Here is an 18,483-nt window from a genome sequence, read left to right on the forward strand (position 1 = left end):
TGACTACAGGGCTTTGGAAGGGGGCAGGCAGCCATGACCCCTGTGAGTAGCTGGTACTTTGTTTTTAGTTTTTGTGTATGTGGTAAAATATGCATAACATAAAATTTACCATTTTAACCATTTTTAAATATATGATTCAGTGGCATAGCTGTGACTTTTTGCTAGTCTTTTCCTCTGTAATTCTTTGGACCTAGTTTAGATAATAATAGCTTATACAATTTTATATCTTGGTTTTAAACAATGTTCTCATATTGTTTAAAAATCATAAAATTAGTAAGCAGACTTTTCATAATATCCTGATAGGCCATCATGGCACTCTTCTGCTAGACATGGGAGTAAGCACTTTCACAATGGGGTATAAGAGATGTCTTGATGGGGGCAGGGAGCGCTGGGCTGGCTTAGTCCGTGGAGTGTGCAACTCTTGATTGCAGGGTTACGAGTTTGAGCCCCACAATCGGGTATATAGAGTACTTAAAGATAAACTATTTAAAAAAAAGGTTGAGGGGGTAATGTCCTGATGGGGCTTAAACTCTGTGGCACAGTGGTAGGAGTTTTCCTGAGGTTGGTGTTAGTTCGATGCCCTGTACCCAGATGGGTCAGTCTGGTCAGCCCTTATCCTTGGTGCCTCCCACAAGACAAACATTGATAGCTTTCCTCTTCCTTCCTGGCGTTATTTTGCTAAAACTCCTTTTTGTAGATTCGTTTCGTTACCAGGAATTATGCGTCATTTTACCCAGCTTCCCCGTAAGTCCAGGGCAAAGTGAGGAATGATTTTCCTTCTGCATTGTCTTGCTAAGACACCTCATTAAAAGCTGGAGGGCAGACCCACCAGTGTTGCTGAAGGGGGCCTTCAGCAGAGACTCACAACCAACCCATGGCCTTTCTTTGCTTTGCCTGCAAAAGATGGAGATAATTATCTTTTATTCATTTATTATTTTTTTCTAAAGATTTTATTTATTTGAGAGAGAGCGAGAGAGAACACAAGCAACAGTAGCAGCAGGCAGAGGGAGAAGCATACTCCCTACCAAGCAGGGAGTCTGTGCGGGGCTTGATCCAGGACTCTGGGATCATAACCTGAGCGGAAGGCAGATGCTTAACTGATTGAGCCACCCAGGTGCCCCAGGATAATTGTCTTTCTTTTTCTTTTTCTTTGCCTTTTTTTTTTTTTCAAAGATTTTATTTATTTATTTGACAGAGATCACAGGTAGGCATAGAGGCAGGCAGGGGTTGGCGGGGAAGTAGACTCCCCGCGGAGCAGAGAGCCCAATGCAGGGCTCAATCCCAGGACTCTCCCACGACCTGAGCCAAAGGCAGAGGCTTTAACCCACTGAGCCACCCAGGCGCCCTGGATAATTATCTTTTAATGATAACATTGCAACCTAAAAACCTTGGGTGTTTGGGATGTGAACTCTGTACCAACACATAATTTCTGAATGCTAGTTAGTATATTTGTTTTAAGTTACAGAATTTTAATCTTCTTGAGGCTACATTTTCTTTTTTAAGGTAATCTCTGTACCCAGTGTGGGGCACGAGCTTACAACCCTGAGATCAAGAGTCCTGCTGTCCACCAACTGAGCCAGTCAGATGCCCTGAGGCCACCTTTATTTATTTATTTATTTATTTAGTTGACAGAGAGGGAGAGAGCAACAGCAAGGGAGGGAACACAAGCAGGGCAAGTGGGAGAAGGAGAAGCAGGCTTCCTGCTTAGCAGGGAGCCCGATGTGGGGCTTGATCCCAAGACTCTGGAATCACAACCTAAAGCCACACAGGTGCCCCCGAGGCCACATTTTTAAAGTTTATTCTTGAATGACCATTCTTTTCTTGCCTGATTTTCTGCAAGAGAGAATTTTCTAAGAGATGGTCATTGCATTAGGAGCTTAAGTTTTGTTTCCATGAAATGTTTCCACAGCACCAGGTCCCAGATGAGTCTTTAGGTGCAGGATCCTTCATTTATACTCCCCAGTTAATGCAACTTGATAGATGGGGAATTATAAATGCAAAATTAACACTAGTTCAGTGCTCAGAATACATTTGGTAAAGTGTGTTGCATGCCTCATTTTAATAGTTGTACTCTCTGTATGATTAGTTTGGGTTTGGATAATTGCAGTGGGTGCCTTTTGAGTCTTCTGTTATCTGTGTACAGCAGGTTTTCATGACACAGTAGTGACTAGAGGCACATCCTGTGAAGTACCTTCTCTGTGCTGGTGTTCTGGACTCTGGAGATTTTAGCAGTGAACACAGCAGTCAGAAATCTCTGATTTTATGGACTTTGTTTTCTGGTGGGGTCAGGATGGGGGATACAAAAAATAAACAAGACAAAGAAGACATGTAATATGTTAGGTGATGGTGATAAGTGCTAAAGAGAAATAAAGCAAGGTGTATAAGGCAGTGTTGACAAGGAGGTATGGTCCTTTCAGATGGAGTAGCTTAGGAGGACCTCATTAAAGAAGTGACATTTGCATAAAGAGCTGAAGGAGGTAAGAGAGTGGGCCAGAGGGATGCCTGGGAAAAGAATGTACCAAGCAGAGGGAATGGCAAGTGCAAAGGCCCTGAGGTAGGCATATTCCAGGCATGCTTGAGAAATAACAAGGAAACTAGAATAATAGCAGATTTGATGCTGATTTTTCTTTCCTTATGGATTTTACAGAAAGGCTTATTGGACCTTTATGCTTCTGTTCTGCTTGTTTGTCTGTAAAGGATGCTTTTGCTTTGACTTTATAAGAATTTAAAAAGATAACCATGCAACTGGTAGAAGTCTGCTAATTATTAAGACCCTGATAAAAATTAGGTTTTCAGATTGAGCAAATGGCTTTAGATTTAGCTGTGGGTGTCATGGATTTATGAGGGAAAACATGGCTGTCTCTGAAAGTCTGTACCATCTGGGAGTGCCTTCACGGAAAGGGGGAGTCCTTCCTTTGACCAAGAAGGTGACCCAGGCATCTTGGCAGGAGTGTCTCAAGATGCTCACTGTGAGGCAAATGAGCCCAGTTAGAATGAATAGGAAGGTAAATCTCAACCAAAGCATTTGCATATAGAAGCTATTTAACAGCTAATATGATCTTTTTTTTTTTTTAAAGATTTATTTATTTGACAGACAGAGATCACAAGTAGGCAGAGAGGCAGGCAGAGAGATGGGGGAAGCAGGCTCCCCGCTGAGCAGAGAGCCCGATGTGGGGCTCGATCCTAGGACCCTAGGATCATGACCTGAGCCTAAGGCAGAGGCTTAACCCACTGAGCCACCCAGGCACCCTAATACGATCTTTTTAAGTCTATTTTTTTCTGATTATTAAAATAATATGTACTTATGAAAATAAGGTAAATTAAAAAGTGTAAGAAAAAATTTAATCCCTCTACTGAAGTATAATTTATATACAATAGGACTCATCAATTTTAAGCTCAATTTGGTGAATTTTGACAAATTTATGCAGTCATGTAATTACTATCCCAGTCACAGCATATAACATTTTCATTACCCCTGAAAGTTCTCTTAGTCCCCTTTGTGGTCAGTCCTATACTCCTACCTCTGCAGCTGCTTATCTACTTTTTAGAGCTGTGCTTTTTCTAGCATTTCTTATAAATCTAATCATATAATATACGATTGGCTTTTTTCACTTACGTGCTTTTATGATGAATCTTTATAATGAATCAAGATTCCCTTTTATTGCTGAATACTGTTGCATGATATGGATGTACCATAGTTTGTTTATTCATTCACCCATTTGATGGATATTTGGGTTTCCACCTTTTGGCTATTGTAAGTAGTGACTCTATCTGAGATCATGTACAAGTCTGTGTGGACATTGGATTTCATTTCTCTTAGGCATATACCTATGAATAGGATTATTGGGTCATATAATAAGTATTTGTTTAACTTTCTAAGAAACTGCCAAACTGTTTTCCAAAGTGGCTGTACCACTTTTTTTTTTTTTTTCATTCCTACCAACAGTGTTTTAAGAGTTTCAGTGATGGTGGTATAGTCATGGGTTGTGTAGTTATGGGTTGTATGCAGATGCTTTATGGTGGTGGCCCTGTGGCTCACGCTCACGGAGAGGAGGTGTGAATGGTGAGTGTTGTTTTTCCACCATCAGGCAGGCTAGTGTGCCTGACACCATCCCCTGTGACTATCCAACCCTGGGGCTTTTCTTGAGGCAAAGTAGGTAGCCCCAGCAGACCACATTTGTGGCCTCATTAACTAAATTCTAGATGAGTGAGCTAAGGGCTTAAAAGGTTTTCATGAGTCATTGTTTTATTTGAAGTATTTATTTATTTTTAAAAAATTTTTTAAAGATTTTATTTGTTTGAGAGAGAGAGCATGAATGGGGAGGGCAGAGGGAAAAGGAGAAGCCCAACAAGGGGCCACATCGCAGGAGTCCATCCCAGGATCCTGGATCCTGACTTGAGCCAAAGTCTGTTAACCAACTGAGCTACCTAGGTGCCACTACCCGCAGTATTTTATTTTATTATTTTTTTAAAGATTTTATTTATTTATTTGACAGAGAGAGATCACAAGTAGGCAGAGAGGCAGGCAGAGAGAGAAGGGGAAGCAGGCTCCCTGCCAAGCAGAGAGCCCAGATGTGGGGCTCAATCCCAGGACCCTGAGATCATGACCCGAGCCGAAGGCAGAGGCTCAACCCACTGAACCACCCAGGCGCCCCAGTCCGCAGTATTTTAGAAGCGAGAATATTAAAGCATTGTTTCCAGCAGATCCTTAAACCAATCTGACAGATTTAGGGGGATGAGCTGTGGAGGAAATCTATGTCCTCCTGTCTTAGGCTGAGTTATATTCTGTTTTCCTTACCTGTTCATAGTTTCATGGACCAGTGTGAGACGATGTGGAAGGCTAAAATAGATGCTAAATCTGAAGGCAGTATTCTGTGGTTATTCTCCCTCTCCCTAGGCACAGAGCCCACATATTTTGCATGGACTTCTCAGTAACTTCTAATACTCCAGGATTCCTGGGACACTGGGCCTTAGACCTCGGATGTTTAAAAATCACTGAGAGCTCACACCACGTGTGGGACAGAGAGAGTAGTAGGTGAAAAAGAACAGGTTTTGGGGTACTTTTCTTTCTTCTGGCCAGGTTGAGGCCATTAGAGAGAGAGCGGATCTGCTGTGTGTAATCCTTGGGAAATTTGATCCTTCATTTTCCCACACAGATGCAGCCTCTAAGGGAAGCTAGAACAGAAGCTCCACTTCTTCATCTGCAACCCCAAATGTGAGAAATATGTGGTATGGTGAAGCCATACTTAACGTTCATATTGAAAGACTAAACATAATTGAAACAGGGGTGCACAAAGGAGCATCTGGGTGGCTCAGTCAGTTAAGCATCTGCCTTCTGCTTGGGTTATATGATCCCAGGGTGCTGGGATTGAGCCCTGGCTGGCATCAAGCTCTCTGCTCAGCAGGGATTCTGCTTCTCCCTCTCCCTTTTCCTCTGCCTGCTGCTCTGGCTACTTGTGCACGTGTGCTCTATTAAATCTTTTAAAAAAATTTTTTTTAAATGGGGTGCTTGGGTGGCTCAGTCAGTTAAGCATCTGCCTTTGGCTCAGGTCATGATCCTAGGGTCTTGGGATCCAGTCCTACATTGGGCTCCCTGCTCAGCAGGGAGTCTGCTTCTCTCCTTCTGCCCCTCCTCCCACTCGTTCTCTCAATCTCTCCCTCTTTCTCTCTCAAATAAATAAAATCTTCAAAAAAAATTTTTTTTAAATGAAAGAATCACAAAATAGGACTTACCTTATATATACAATGCAATTATATTTACTATTTTTTCCTATTTGATTAAAACAACTAGTTACCGCTCACTAATCGCATTATACCACGCACACAGTAGAGGTCTACTCCATGCCTCTCTTCTCCATTTTACAAACCAGAAAACCAGAACCCAGAGGGAACCAGGGACTTGGAGATGATCTCCAAGCAACTGAGTGGCTGAACTGGGACTAGAATCTGGCTCCACCTAACTACACAGTAATCCGTTGTCTCCCTAACTCCAGCTCATATTTGGCAGTTTTCTCTGTCATCAGCTTGGCTCAGGTGAGGATTAGCCTTATTTTTCTTGCCTCTCTACCCAAGATGATGATGATTCTCCAGGGAGCAGTGTCCTGCGGACTGCCAGAGTTGGGTGCTGGGGGGAGGATGGCAAGGTGCCACATCATACCCAGCAGCTAATGAGTACACTGAGGACCTGGGAGGAGGCGATGGATACGTTCACCGGGCCTGGTGGCCTCCAGCCACACCTATGCACCGTACTCCAGAGAGTTGCCTCGAAGGACCCGTTTTTGTTGTAGATTTTGCTTTAGGGTAAGGATGGGTGAGAGAGATGCCGAGAGAGATTCTTCCACCTAACTGAATACACTTAAAGGAATTTTGAACAGAGTTGGAAAGAGATTTGCATTGGTATTAATATTACTCTGACGAAAAAAAAAATATTACTCTGACGACAAAAGCAGTTTATACTTTAATGAAAGGCTTGGATTGTGTTTCTAAAGCCTGGCCCATGAGGGGTGTCTTGTGCATTGACAAATAATCTTGGTACCTGGTTTGTGCTTGGGTTCTAGCAGACCGACTGTGAGTCAGTACAGTAGCTTTTCTTTGGTATTGCTCCTACTCCAGAGGTCTTTTCAGTGGATTAGTATGAACTAGTCTGTGTAGACCCGAAGAAAGGGCTGGTGTGGCCAAGTGTCTCAGAGCTCCACCTTCTGGAGAGGGTCTGGAAATGGCTGGAATGTACTCATCCTTGGAGCTTAGAAACCTCCTCAGCACATGTCCTGCTGAGGGCTTCTGTGGTCATGAGAACGTGGTGCCAGGAGAGAAGTCAGGACCTTTGGTTTTCATCTCTGCATATAGGAAAGCTTATTTATTCCTAATCCTTGAGTCCAGTTGGGACCCAGAGTCAGATCCTTCTAAAAAGAGATTAACAATCGGTTTAAACTCTAAGAGAGGTTATGTATATAAAGAGAAAATATGCATGGTGAAGGCACCCTCTCACCAGGCTAAATGTCCCATGTAACATAGGAGGAGTGCTGTATCAGGACACTAGTTTCAAAGACTCTGGGACGTAGAAGTGGCCCCGTGAGGGCCTCCAACAGATTGAGGTTCATTTGGGAGCTGTGGCTTATTGTCCCTGGCCCTGGATGCGTTTCCTCACTTCCCCAAATTAGCTTCATTGTTTGTAACAGAGAAAATAGTGTCTTCCTCACAGAAAATATCCCAAGGACCAAATGAGGTAAGTTTCTGTAATGAGCCAGCATGTAGTAGGTGCTTTACTCACCCTAGAGGACAGTGGGCACATCTTCAGCAGACCTGTTCTCATCACCAGGATGTCACTTGGGGTAATGGGAACTGGAAGAGTTCTCAATTAAGAACCCTACAGATAATGGCATGCCCCACACCCTATAAGAAGTGCTAGTAGCAGCTGTGTAGTCTGTAAATTACAGACCGAAAACAGAGAACTAGCATGAAGTCCCTTGAAGTCAGTTGCATAGAGGTTGCTTTGCTGAGATCTGGGGTGTTTAGGGATGCAAAGTCAGGTCTAAGGCCCTGAACCTGAGGAGAGGATGGGAGCCCTGATTACCCCAGGAGCACAGCTTTGGCTTAACGGTGTGCCCCAGCTTTTGGAGATCAGGATAGAACTGATAAAAATAGTCAGTGACCTAGAACACTGTGTATCTTTTTAAAAGGAGTTAGCCAGCCCTGATCGGTTGTTTTTAGATACAGACGTTAATGATTAACGCCAGGCCCAAGCTCCACTGTTAATAAGGTTAATGGGGCTTGTCTTTGGCCTTAGGGTTGAGGGGGAGGAGTGGACACCCTGGGGGAGTAAATCTTACCAGATGGTGAGTAAGCAAGTTTTCCCTTAAACTGCATTTTATAAAAACATAATTAGCGACTAAGAACCCTAATGTAATCTAGGATGATGAGTCAATGTAGGTTTCATCATCTTTTATAACAAACCTACAACTCTGAGGGGGGATATTGATAACCGGGAAGGCAATGGCATGTGTGGGGGCAGGTGTTTCTATGGGCACTTAGCATCCTCTCATTTTTTGCTCTGAACCTAAAACTACTCTAAAAAAATAAAGTATTAAAAATATGTATGGGGACGCCTGGGTGGCTCAGTTGGTTAAGCAGCTGCCTTCGGCTCAGGTCGTGATCCCAGCGTCCTGGGATCGAGTCCCGCATCGGGCTCCTTGCTCAGCAGGGAGCCTGCTTCTCCCTCTGCCTCTGTCTGCCATTCTGTCTGCCTGTGCTCGCTCTCTCTCTGATAAATAAATAAAATCTTTAAAAAATAAAAAAATTAAATTAAAAAAATCCTACTTTAAAAAAAAAAATGTATGTATGGGGGCATCTGGGTGGCTCGGTCCGTTTAGCACTTCCCTTCCGCTCAGGTCGTGATTCCGAGGTCCTGGGATTGAGTCCCCCGGCCAACTCCCCTGTTCTACGGGGAGGAAGCCTGCTTCTGCCTCTGCCCCTGCCCCTTTCCCAGCTCATGCGCTGGCGAATATGCGCACTTTCTCTCTCTCAAAATCTTTTAAAAAATGGAAGTTAGTCTTACCAGAAAATGGTAAGGATTATGGGGCGCCTGGGTGGCTCAGTCGTTAAATGGCTGCCTTCAGCTCATGTCGTGAACCTTGGGGTCCTGGGATTGAGCCCCACATAGGAGAGTCCCTGCTCAGCCGGAGCCCTGCTTTCCCTCTGCCACTCTCCCTGCTTGTGTTCCTGCTCTCGCTCTCTGTCAAGTAAATAAAATATTTTTTTTAAAAAGAGAAAATGGTAAAAATTAATCTGAATTATTAGGTGTGAAATGGGACTTTACCATATCGTGGCTTGCATTTTTCCCGCCTAGTGGAGGGCACGGGCTGTTTGAGGACACCTGGGGCCAGTCCCTGCGAGTCGGAATCTGGCCCCGCCCCGCAGTAGCTCTGGCTGTTTGTTTCTGAGTGAGGAGGCGGAGCCGGGGTAGGCGGCGTGGGCAGGGCCCCGCCTGAGCTCGCGCTGTTTGTCTTTCTGGAAGTGCTCGCGCTTCTACGGCGCTTCCCAGGCCGCGCGTCCAATGCTATTGTCTCTCTTTGCTTTCGGCAGAGCGTCCTGGCCCGCGCAACCGAGGACTTGAGGCCAGACAGACGGACGCACGGACAGACGACAGACGGAGGACGCGCTGGCCGCTGGACCCCGCCGCCTCCCCCTTCTCCCTGCCGCCTGCGCCTGGAGGATGAGCCCAGCCTTCAGGGCCATGGACGTGGAGCCCCGCACCAAGGGCGTCCTGCTGGAGCCCTTTGTCCACCAGGTCGGGGGGCACTCATGCGTGCTCCGCTTCAACGAGACGACCCTGTGCAAGCCCCTGGTACCGAGGGAGCACCAGTTCTACGAGACTCTCCCAGCCGAGATGCGCAAATTCACTCCTCAGTACAAAGGTGAGCCCCCGCTGCCATAGGGGTCGCCATCGCCTGGCGAGGAGATGAGAGGCGGCGCTGCCGAGGAAGGCCCCGGGCAGCCATCCCGGGAGCCCTCACCCCTCCCCTCACTCTGTTTTCCCTCCTCCTCCTCTTGGCCCTCAGCCCAGCACCTCACACCCTCAGTTTGCAAGCCCTGGTAAGATTGCTCAATTGTTTTGTTTTGTGGATTTGTTTTGAGTTTATTTTTGGTGGAAGTGTAGTTGTGTTTTATGTTCAGGTGTCTCTTGATCTCAGTAACCCATAGGCCCCCGTGGGGGAACAGCGGGGGAAGACTTTGGGAGGATTTTACCCAGAATCCTTGCGGCCTGCTTTTTGTCCTCCAGGAAACCAGAAGCCCTGGTGATTAGGTAGGCTGGGAGCAGGGTTGAGTCAGATGGAATGCAGGAGTGGGAGGCCTGTGCTGATTAGCTGAAGCCCTTTGCTATTACGGAATGTCCCCGAAATTGCAATGTTATGGCAACCCTTTGATTCACATATGGTGACTCTCTCTCTCTTTTTATAATGCACTTTTGGGGGTGACATCAGCCACCAGCATGGTGTGGTCTTTCCTGGGGTGGGAGGATATTTTGTAAATCAAAGAATCCATTAAAGGAAATTAAATTTACGTTGCCTGGTTTTATACAAAAGACTCTTGAACAACTTAGGTTCTTCTGGGACTGTTGAAACATGCTGTTTGAAGACAGAATGTACTGGGCGCCTCTCTCTGTACTCTGAATATGCATGTGTGTTGTGGTGGGGGGTGGGGGAGTTGAGGGCCCTCACTTGGTCCTTCTCTGTTGTTTTTTCCAGGACAAAGCCAAAGGCCCCTTGTTAGCTGGCCGCCCCTGCCCCCTATTTCCCCCTGGTTCTTTCCCCGGGCCACAGGGAAGTGTGGTCCCCTGAATTCCCCACCCAAGCTCCTCTGCTTCTCTGCGCCCAGAGCCAGGGACCACCTCAGAAGTGTCATCTCTCTCTGAGCACGCATTCCCCTGCAGCGAGCGAGCGAGCAAGCGGGCGGGCAGCAAGGACTGAGCAAATTGAGTGATCCCAGGCCACAGAGGCCTGGGAGGAAAGGTGTTCAGCCAGTCGGTTGTAAGGCGCTCGTCGGCACCTGCTGAAATGCTCCCACCTGACAGCCCCCTCCTCAAAGACTGTCTAATTACACATGGCAGGTTCTAGAGACTCAAGGGGGAGAGCTGCTTTCAAGGCCACCACGCGTCTGTGCTCCCGGCCGGACCCTATTTGCCTTGTGTTCATTTTGTTCTTTTGTGACTGCAAAGACCAAATAAAGTAACATGTTTGAGGACAAAAGGCTTGGGGTGCCCACCCGTGTGGGGGTGCGCTGCAAGAAGCCTTTGCTAGGGTGTCTCTTGTGCTGTGTGGTTTGTTTTGTTTGCTCCTTTATTTTGTTTTGCTTGCCCAGTCTTCCCTTACCCTTGGATGCTTCTTAACCCTCAGGGCAAACCTTTGTTCCCCTCAGGGCAAACCTTTGTTCCCGCATTCGGCTCTGCTTTAAAGCAAGCCTCAGGCCGTCGGAGTTTCTGTTTAGGGCATCAAAAATTCCCGCAAGATATAAAGAGCAAATGTTTTCACGTCTCTCTTAGGATTAGAAGAATTACATAAAACTTAATAAACATTTTCAATGATGGAAAAATGTGTCTTGTAATTCTTTGGCTCTTGCCTTGTTGAGTGCATCAGAGAGGAAGACTCTCGGCCATGTTTGCTCCCTAATCGCTTGTCTTGTGTGGTGTCATCTTTTCTAGCTGTTTTGATATTTGTTAGGTTTGCAGATGAGTTTGGGGCCTCTGGCAACATAGAGACTAAGGAACAGGGTAAGAAAAAAACAAATGTTACAATCATGTTATTTATAACACATCTTCTGTGGGAATTAAAAGTTCTCTCTGCTCCTCACCCCCCCCTTGCAGGTGTGGTATCTGTACGCTTTGAAGAGGATGAAGACAGGAACTTATGTTTAATAGCATATCCACTAAAGGGGGACCATGGAACTTTGGACAGTGTAGACAATTCAGACTGTGAACCAAAAAGTAAGCTCCTGAGGTGGACAAACAAAAAACATCATGTTCTAGAAACGGAGAAGAGCCCCAAGGACTGGGTGAGGCAGCACCGGAAAGAGGAGAAGATGAAGAGGTAGGTATAAACTGAGGTGGGGGGGGACCCTGTACTCCGTGAAAGGGGAGGTGTCAGGGGATCTTAATTACAGGCCAGTCTCCTGGAGCTAGGGACTCAAATGATAGACTTAGTTGTGCCTTGTAACTCAGTGGCCAGTTCCTACATGGCAGCTTCTCTTTAATGACTCTGGGTTACACTTTTGAAGTTTGTGTTAAATATTAGCATTTTAAGATGAGGATTTTTGAAGTAGAAAATGGAAAAGATGTAGTAGACTTTTCTTAATGTATTATAGGTGAAGCTAAAAGGCAGTGCCAGTTCTCTGTTCAGTATTGAGGTTACATTTGGATTACAGAGTGTCACCTTTCTTTTATTTTTTAAAATTTTTCTTAAAAAAAAAAAAAAAAAGGTTTATTTAAGGGCACCTGGGCAGCTCTGGGTAGTTGTTAGGCATCTAACTTTAGCTCAGGTCATGATCCCAGGGTCCTGGGATTGAGCCCTGCATCGGGCTCTCTGCTCTGTGGGAGCCTGCTTCTCCCTCTCCCACTGCCCCTGCTTGTGTTCCCTCTCTTACTGTGTCTCTGTCAAATAAATGAATAAAATCTTTAAAAAGGGGGGGGGGCGTCTGGGTGGCTCAGTGCATTAAGCCACTGCCTTCAGCTCAGGTCATGATCTCAGGGCCCTGGGATTGAGTCCCGCATCGGGCTCTCTGCTTGCTGAGCGGGGAGCCTGCTTCCCTTACTGCCTCTCTGCCTACTTGTGATCTCTCTCTGTCAAATAAATAAATAAAATCTTAAAAAAAAAAAAAAAAAGTAATAGCCTTCCCAGCTTACCCCTTTAAAAAAAAAAAAAAAAGACGGGGCGCCTGGGTGGATCAGTGGGTTAAAGCCTCTGCCTTCAGCTCAGGTCATGATTCCAGGGTCCTGGGATTGATCCCCACATTGGGCTCTCTGCTCAGCAGGGAGCCTGCTTCCTCCTCTCTCTCTGCTTGCCTGTCTGCCTACTTGTGTTCTCTGTCTGTCCAATAAATAATAAATAAAATATTTTTTAAAAAAGATTTATTTAGAGAGCACGCAGGCACACAGGATTGTGCAGCAGGGAGGGGCAGAGGGAGAGGTAAAGAGAGAATCTCAAGCAGACTCTCTGCTGAGCTCCGAAACCTATGCTGGGCTAGATCTTGGGACCCTGGGATCATGACTTGAGCTGAAACTAAAAGTTGGACACTTAACCAACTGAGCCACTTAGGCACCCCAGAAATAACACATTTCTTTCATATTTTACATTTAGGACAAGAGATAATCAGTTGAGTTTTCAAAAAGGGAGTTTTGTGTACTTCTAAAATAAAAATGATTTTAACCAAATTTATGGAAAGCTGCATAAATATACATATATATGCATAAATATACATATATATATGTATGTATATTTATGGATTTATTTATTTGAGAGAGACCATGAGTTGAGGGTGGGGAGGGTGAGGGACATAAGGAGAGGGAGAAGCAGACTCCCTGAGGAGCAGGGAGTGGGACAACATGGGGCTTGATCCCAGAACCCTGAGATCATGACCTGAGCTGAAGGCAGATGCTTAACCAACTGAGCCACCCAGGCAACCCCATAAAAATGTTCCTTTAAAGACATTTTTAAGTGCAGTTTTTTCTTTTTTAACTTTTTAATTTTTTCTTTCTTTTTAAAGTAGGCTCCATGCCCAGTGAGGAGCCCAGCACAGGGCTTGAATTCACAGCCCTGAGATTAAGAACTGAACCTAAGGGGCACCTGGGTGGCTCAGTGGGTTAGGGCCTCTGTCTTCGGCTCGGGTCGTGATCCCGGGGTCCTGGGATCGAGCCCCGCATCGGGGGTCTCTGCTCAGCGGGGAGCCTGCTTCCTCTTCTCTCTCTGCCTGCCTCTCTGCCTACTTGTGATCTCTGTCTGTCAAACAAATAAATAAAATCTTTAAAAAAAAAAAAAAGAACTGAACCTAAGATCAAGAATCAGATGCCAGCTGATTGAGCCACCCGGGCACCCTAGGGATTAATTTTTATTTTTAAATTTTATTTATTTACTTATTTAGGAGAGGGGAAGCAGGTTTCCTGCTGAGCAGGAAGCCTGATGTGGGGCTCAATCCCAGGATGCTGGGATCATGACCTGAGCCAAAGGCAGACACCCAACAACTGAGCCACCCATGTGCCCCGGAATTAATTTTTAAATGGAAGTTATAAACAAAGGAAAGTGCGGACTTCAGGTGAATCAGATTTGGACCATGTCACTCAATGCACTATATTAATGTATATTAATACATTAATATAGTGTCAGTTCAGTGTCTGACTCTTGACTTTGGCTCAGAGGGTCATGATCTCGGGATCGTGAGATCAAGCCCCTTGTCACGTGGAGCCTGCTTAGGATTCTCCCTCTCCCTCAGTCTCTCTGCCCCCCCCCAAAAAAGACAAAATGAAGTCATCCAGTTCGTTGTTTATTCTGCCTTGTAAACGTCATTAGCGTTTTGTTATATAACTATAACCTGCTAGTTCATTTATTTTGAAATAAAGTCTAATCATACAAGGTAAAAACAAACAGATTCTGGATTAAATTATGCCATTTTGGGTCAAGAGCCACGGTGGCAGCTCTGAAAGAGTTGTAGTTGCTTGTTGCTTCTGCGGCTACCCTGTGCCGCGTCCTGGGGATGCAGCAGTGACTGAGACAAGAGCCATCCCTTCCCCTCAGGCTGCTCGCTGATGGTGAGAGACAAAAATGGTCCGTTGGGTGTCCTTGAAATGGAGGCTCCTCCACCTATACAGAGCCGTCCAGGTGCCACTCTTGGGCAGAGCTTATAAAAATATAAACAATATATATAAATTAAAGTATTTATAATGTAGCTAAGTAGGTTGGCTTATTCCCATGGAATTTTAGTTTGGCTTTTCTCTGGTCTCCAGCCTTCAGAATCAGGGAACCTGCTGTATCCGAAGCAGGGGGCGGGGTGGTACCGCCTTAAGGAAGAGGGCAGTAAGGACTGCTTGGGAGGGAGTCGTGGGGAGGCCGGGGTGGACGCAATGGCTGTTCTTGCATCTTGGGTTTTCCTTACTGTAGAAAAAAACAGTGAGCTGGCCCCTTTATTTTTTAAAAATCATCTTTCTTGAAGTATAATACACTTAACAGTAAAATGTATCCATTTGAAGTGTTTAGTGTGCACACTGAAACCACCACCCCATCAAGATCTCAAACTTCCCAGCACTCCAAAAGTTCTCTCATGCCTCTTTGGCCCTGAGTTTTGATAAGACATTGTGATTGGCTTCTTGTCTCCTTACAGCCATAAATTGGAAGAAGAATTTGAGTGGTTAAAGAAATCTGAAGTCTTGTACTACAGTGTAGAGAAAAAGGGGAACGTCAGCTCCCAGCTTAAACACTATAACCCTTGGAGCATGAAGTGTCACCAGCAGCAGTTACAGAGAATGAAGGAGAACGCAAAACATCGGAACCAGTACAGTATCCTTTGCTCAGAGTCTGTCAGCCTCGGGGACGGAAGGGTGGGTGAGGGCCAAAGAGTGTAGAGAAGTTGGGTTTGCTTTCTAGCCATGGTTGTGCCAGGGCACCCTCTGTGGTAACCGCGGACAGATCTGTATTCCCGCAGGAGTGAGGGCTGGTCTGGGAATACAGGCGGTGGGGAAGCAGGTGAGGGGCACCTCCCGGAGGGAACAGCCTACACCAGGGAGGCTTTGGCCTAGAGTCCAAGGAGTTGGCTCATGTTTTTGGAAATCCCCTGCTTGCCTGCCAAGGGTGGGGTGACAGGTGGGTGCCAGCCTTTCACTCCTGATTCATCAAACTTGCACATGAAGCATAGGCATAGCACAAGGGGCTTTCCTTTTTCCCCTTTCTAGCCCATGAAGCTATGTTTCATGGATTTTTTTTTTAAATCTTGGGGGAGGGATTCCTCGGAATTGAGTATGCTGTATTTAATTTTTTATTGGGGGATATTTTTATTTATTTATTTATTTACTTTTACACATTTAGTTTTATTGTAACAAAGCAACTTACACACTTGCATCGTCTTTCCTTTCCATGAAATCAAAAGGAAATTTAAAAATAAACAGGAACAAAATTGTAACAGAGAATGTCCATTCCAAAGATCCTATAGGTTCTGCTGATTCTCCCATCAAGTGCCAGGGCTTAAGTCATCATTAGGAGAGTTGAATTTTAAAAGTGTCATCTTAAACTGCAAGGATGTCCGTTAAACATCACAAACATGGCAGAGGAAAAGCCATGTTGTCAAATATCCACTTAACCCACCCAAACATATCAAACCCACCCTTTGCTGACCTTCTATAATCCCATTTTTTAAAGTTTTTTTTTTTTAACAGAGAAATAGGTACATGTCGATAAATGCTGACTGTCCATATTTACATAGAGACTCAGTTTAGTAATACACAGGAGGAAAAAAGCTAGAATTCTGTGCACTACACAGGGGCCTACCAACCTCCAGCTTCCAGCAGAGCTAAGAGAGCAGAAGGGTTTTCTTTTATCTACTAGGGGATATTTTAAACACATTGAACATAGAATAATACTTGGAACTTATAAGTACCTGTGACCCAAGTTCACCAGTTCACTCACTTATGTCCAACTCATGCCACGACTGTCTTAAACTTAGCACCACCAGCTGAGCTGTTTCTGAAGTGTCTCATGGATCTCTAAGAATATTTTAAGACATTATTACCATTATTGCTCCTTGAAAGTAGACAATAATTCATTATCAAATCTAGTTTGTGTCCACATTTTCCTAATTGTCTCATAAATCTTTTTTTTTTTTTTTAAGATTTTATTTATTTATTTGACAGACCAGTAGGCAGAGAGGCAGGCTCCCTGCTAAACAGAGAGCCCGATGTGGGGCTCGGTCCCAGGACCTTGGGATCATGACCCAAGCTGAAGGCAGAAGCTTTAACCCACTGAGCCATCCAGGTGCCCCATCATAAATCTCTATACTGATGGATTGTTTGAATGGGGATCCAGGTGAGGTTCACATGTTGCATTTGGTCGAAATGTTTTAAGTCTTTTTAAATAAATACTCTTTCTGTTTTTTCTTCTTGGAAATTTCTTGTCAAAAAACTAGGTCTTTGGGGTGTCTGGGTGGTACAGTCAGGTAGGACAGCTGACTCTTGGTTTCAGCTCAGGTCCTGATGTCAGGATCATGAGATCAAGCCCCAAGTTGGGCTTATACTCAGCGGACAGTCTGCTTGAGACTCTTTCTCCCTCTCCTTCCCACCCAATAAATAAATCTTAAAGAAAGGAGGGAGAGAGGGAGGTTGGTCAGTCAGTCAGTCTTCTGAAGTTTCTCATCATCTGGATTTTTCTGATTACATTCCTGTGGTGTCCTTTACTTGTTACTCTTTTCTTTCTCTTCCCTTTATTGATAATTTGATCTTTAGGCTTGATCACATTCAGGTTCAGTTTTGGGGTGGGGGCAGGAGTCCTTCTGAGGTGGTATTGTCCATCAGCAGTTCACTGTTTGTCTTTCTCTCCTGTATTGCTATCGCCTTAGGTCCATTTTTCCACTAGGAAATTTCTTAGTTTTGTTGTTCCTTCTTTGCTGGAATCTATAAACATTTTCTCATCAAGTATATGCTCATTCTGAGGTATAGTTGATAAACGAGAAAGGCAGGGTAAATGTTTCTTGTCTTTTATTTACTAAATACTTGGAGTAGTGAGTGGGTTTTTCAACATCCTCCAAAGGTGACCAGTGAGTTTTTCAGCATTGTTACACATCTGTGAATTTAAACATATTTGAGGTGGTTTAATCCATTGCAGTTTTTACCTTTACTGATGCACAAATTCTCCAATGTTTGATCTTTTAAAATAGGCTCTTGAGTCCTTCTGACAATCACGATAGTCTGTGATGGCTGTCTTTCTGGTATAAAATGATGGTCCAGGGTCATGTATGTTTCCTACTCCAGATGTGAGTTCCTTATTCTTCTAAGGCAAGAGTGACAAACCTTTTCAGTAGGGGGCCAACAGTAAATGTTTTAGGCTTTGTAGGCTGCACAGGCTGTCACAGCTCTGCCACTATGGCATGAAAGTTGCCATAGGTGATAATGTAAATGAATGAGCGAGACCATATCCCAATAAAACTACGGTCACCAAGATTTGCGTATCATTTACTTTTCATGTGTCATGAAGTATTATATAATAATTTTTTGAGGACTTAAAAATTTAAGAACAATTTCTAGTGTATAGGCTATACAACAAATAGTTCACCAGTCCCTGCCCCAAAAAACTTCCTGGGTTTCTAGCAGGGAAATACACATTTATTTATTTTTAAAAATTTTATTCATTTATTTGACAATACAAGTAGGCGAAGGGAGAGAGAGAAGCTGGTCCCCACTGGGCAGAGAGCCTGATAAGGGGCTCCATCCCAGGACCCTGGGATCATGACCTAAGCTGAAGGCAGATGCTTAACTAAGCCACCCAGGCACCCCAATGCACATTTATTTTATTAATTTATTTGTTTTAAGATTTTACTTATTGACAGAGATCACAAGCAGGCAGAGAGGCAGGCAGAGAGAGGAGGCTCGATCCCAGGACCCTGAGATCATGACCTTGAGCCAAAGGCAGAGGCTTTAACCCACTGAGCCAGGTAGGCACCCTGATACACATTTATTTTAAAGAGAAATTTTTTCATGAGTTCATACAGATACTTGCAGTTCACATATAAGGTTACAGGATTTACTTAATGTTCTATTCGTAACTTAGGACAATCTGGTGTGGAACCCTCTTCCCACACCTTGCTGAGTCCAGGAAATGGTGTGTGTGTGTCCCTCAGGCTGGACCCAGATAGTTCCCTGACAAGAATTTGAGTATGCCTTTTAGTTGTCTAGTCAGCCAGCCTTTGGCTCCCTGTGTGGGGGGATAGCAGGACTGATGGGGTCCTCTGTGGACTCGG

General features: G+C 44.7%; 1 protein-coding gene across 4 annotated transcripts in view; it reads left to right on the top strand.

The window, feature by feature from the left end:
- IP6K2 (inositol hexakisphosphate kinase 2) overlaps nt 1-18,483 on the top strand; it is a 32,254-nt gene that overhangs the window by 12,268 nt on the left and 1,503 nt on the right. For 2 of the 4 annotated variants that reach the window (XM_044253612.1, XM_044253614.1), the window contains exons 2-4: nt 9,082-9,413; nt 11,360-11,582; nt 14,863-15,038. In XM_044253612.1, the coding sequence (XP_044109547.1) occupies nt 9,212-9,413; nt 11,360-11,582; nt 14,863-15,038 (601 nt within the window). In that variant the 5' untranslated portion in view covers nt 9,082-9,211. Of the gene's footprint in view, nt 1-5,870; nt 6,034-9,081; nt 9,414-9,436; nt 9,803-10,244; nt 11,583-14,862; nt 15,039-18,483 lie in introns of those variants that run through there. The other 2 variants (XM_044253613.1, XM_044253615.1) reach the window with 2 other exon arrangements.

The sequence above is a fragment of the Neovison vison genome, chromosome 6, assembly GCF_020171115.1.
Source record: "Neovison vison isolate M4711 chromosome 6, ASM_NN_V1, whole genome shotgun sequence".
NCBI lineage: Eukaryota > Metazoa > Chordata > Mammalia > Carnivora > Mustelidae > Neogale > Neogale vison.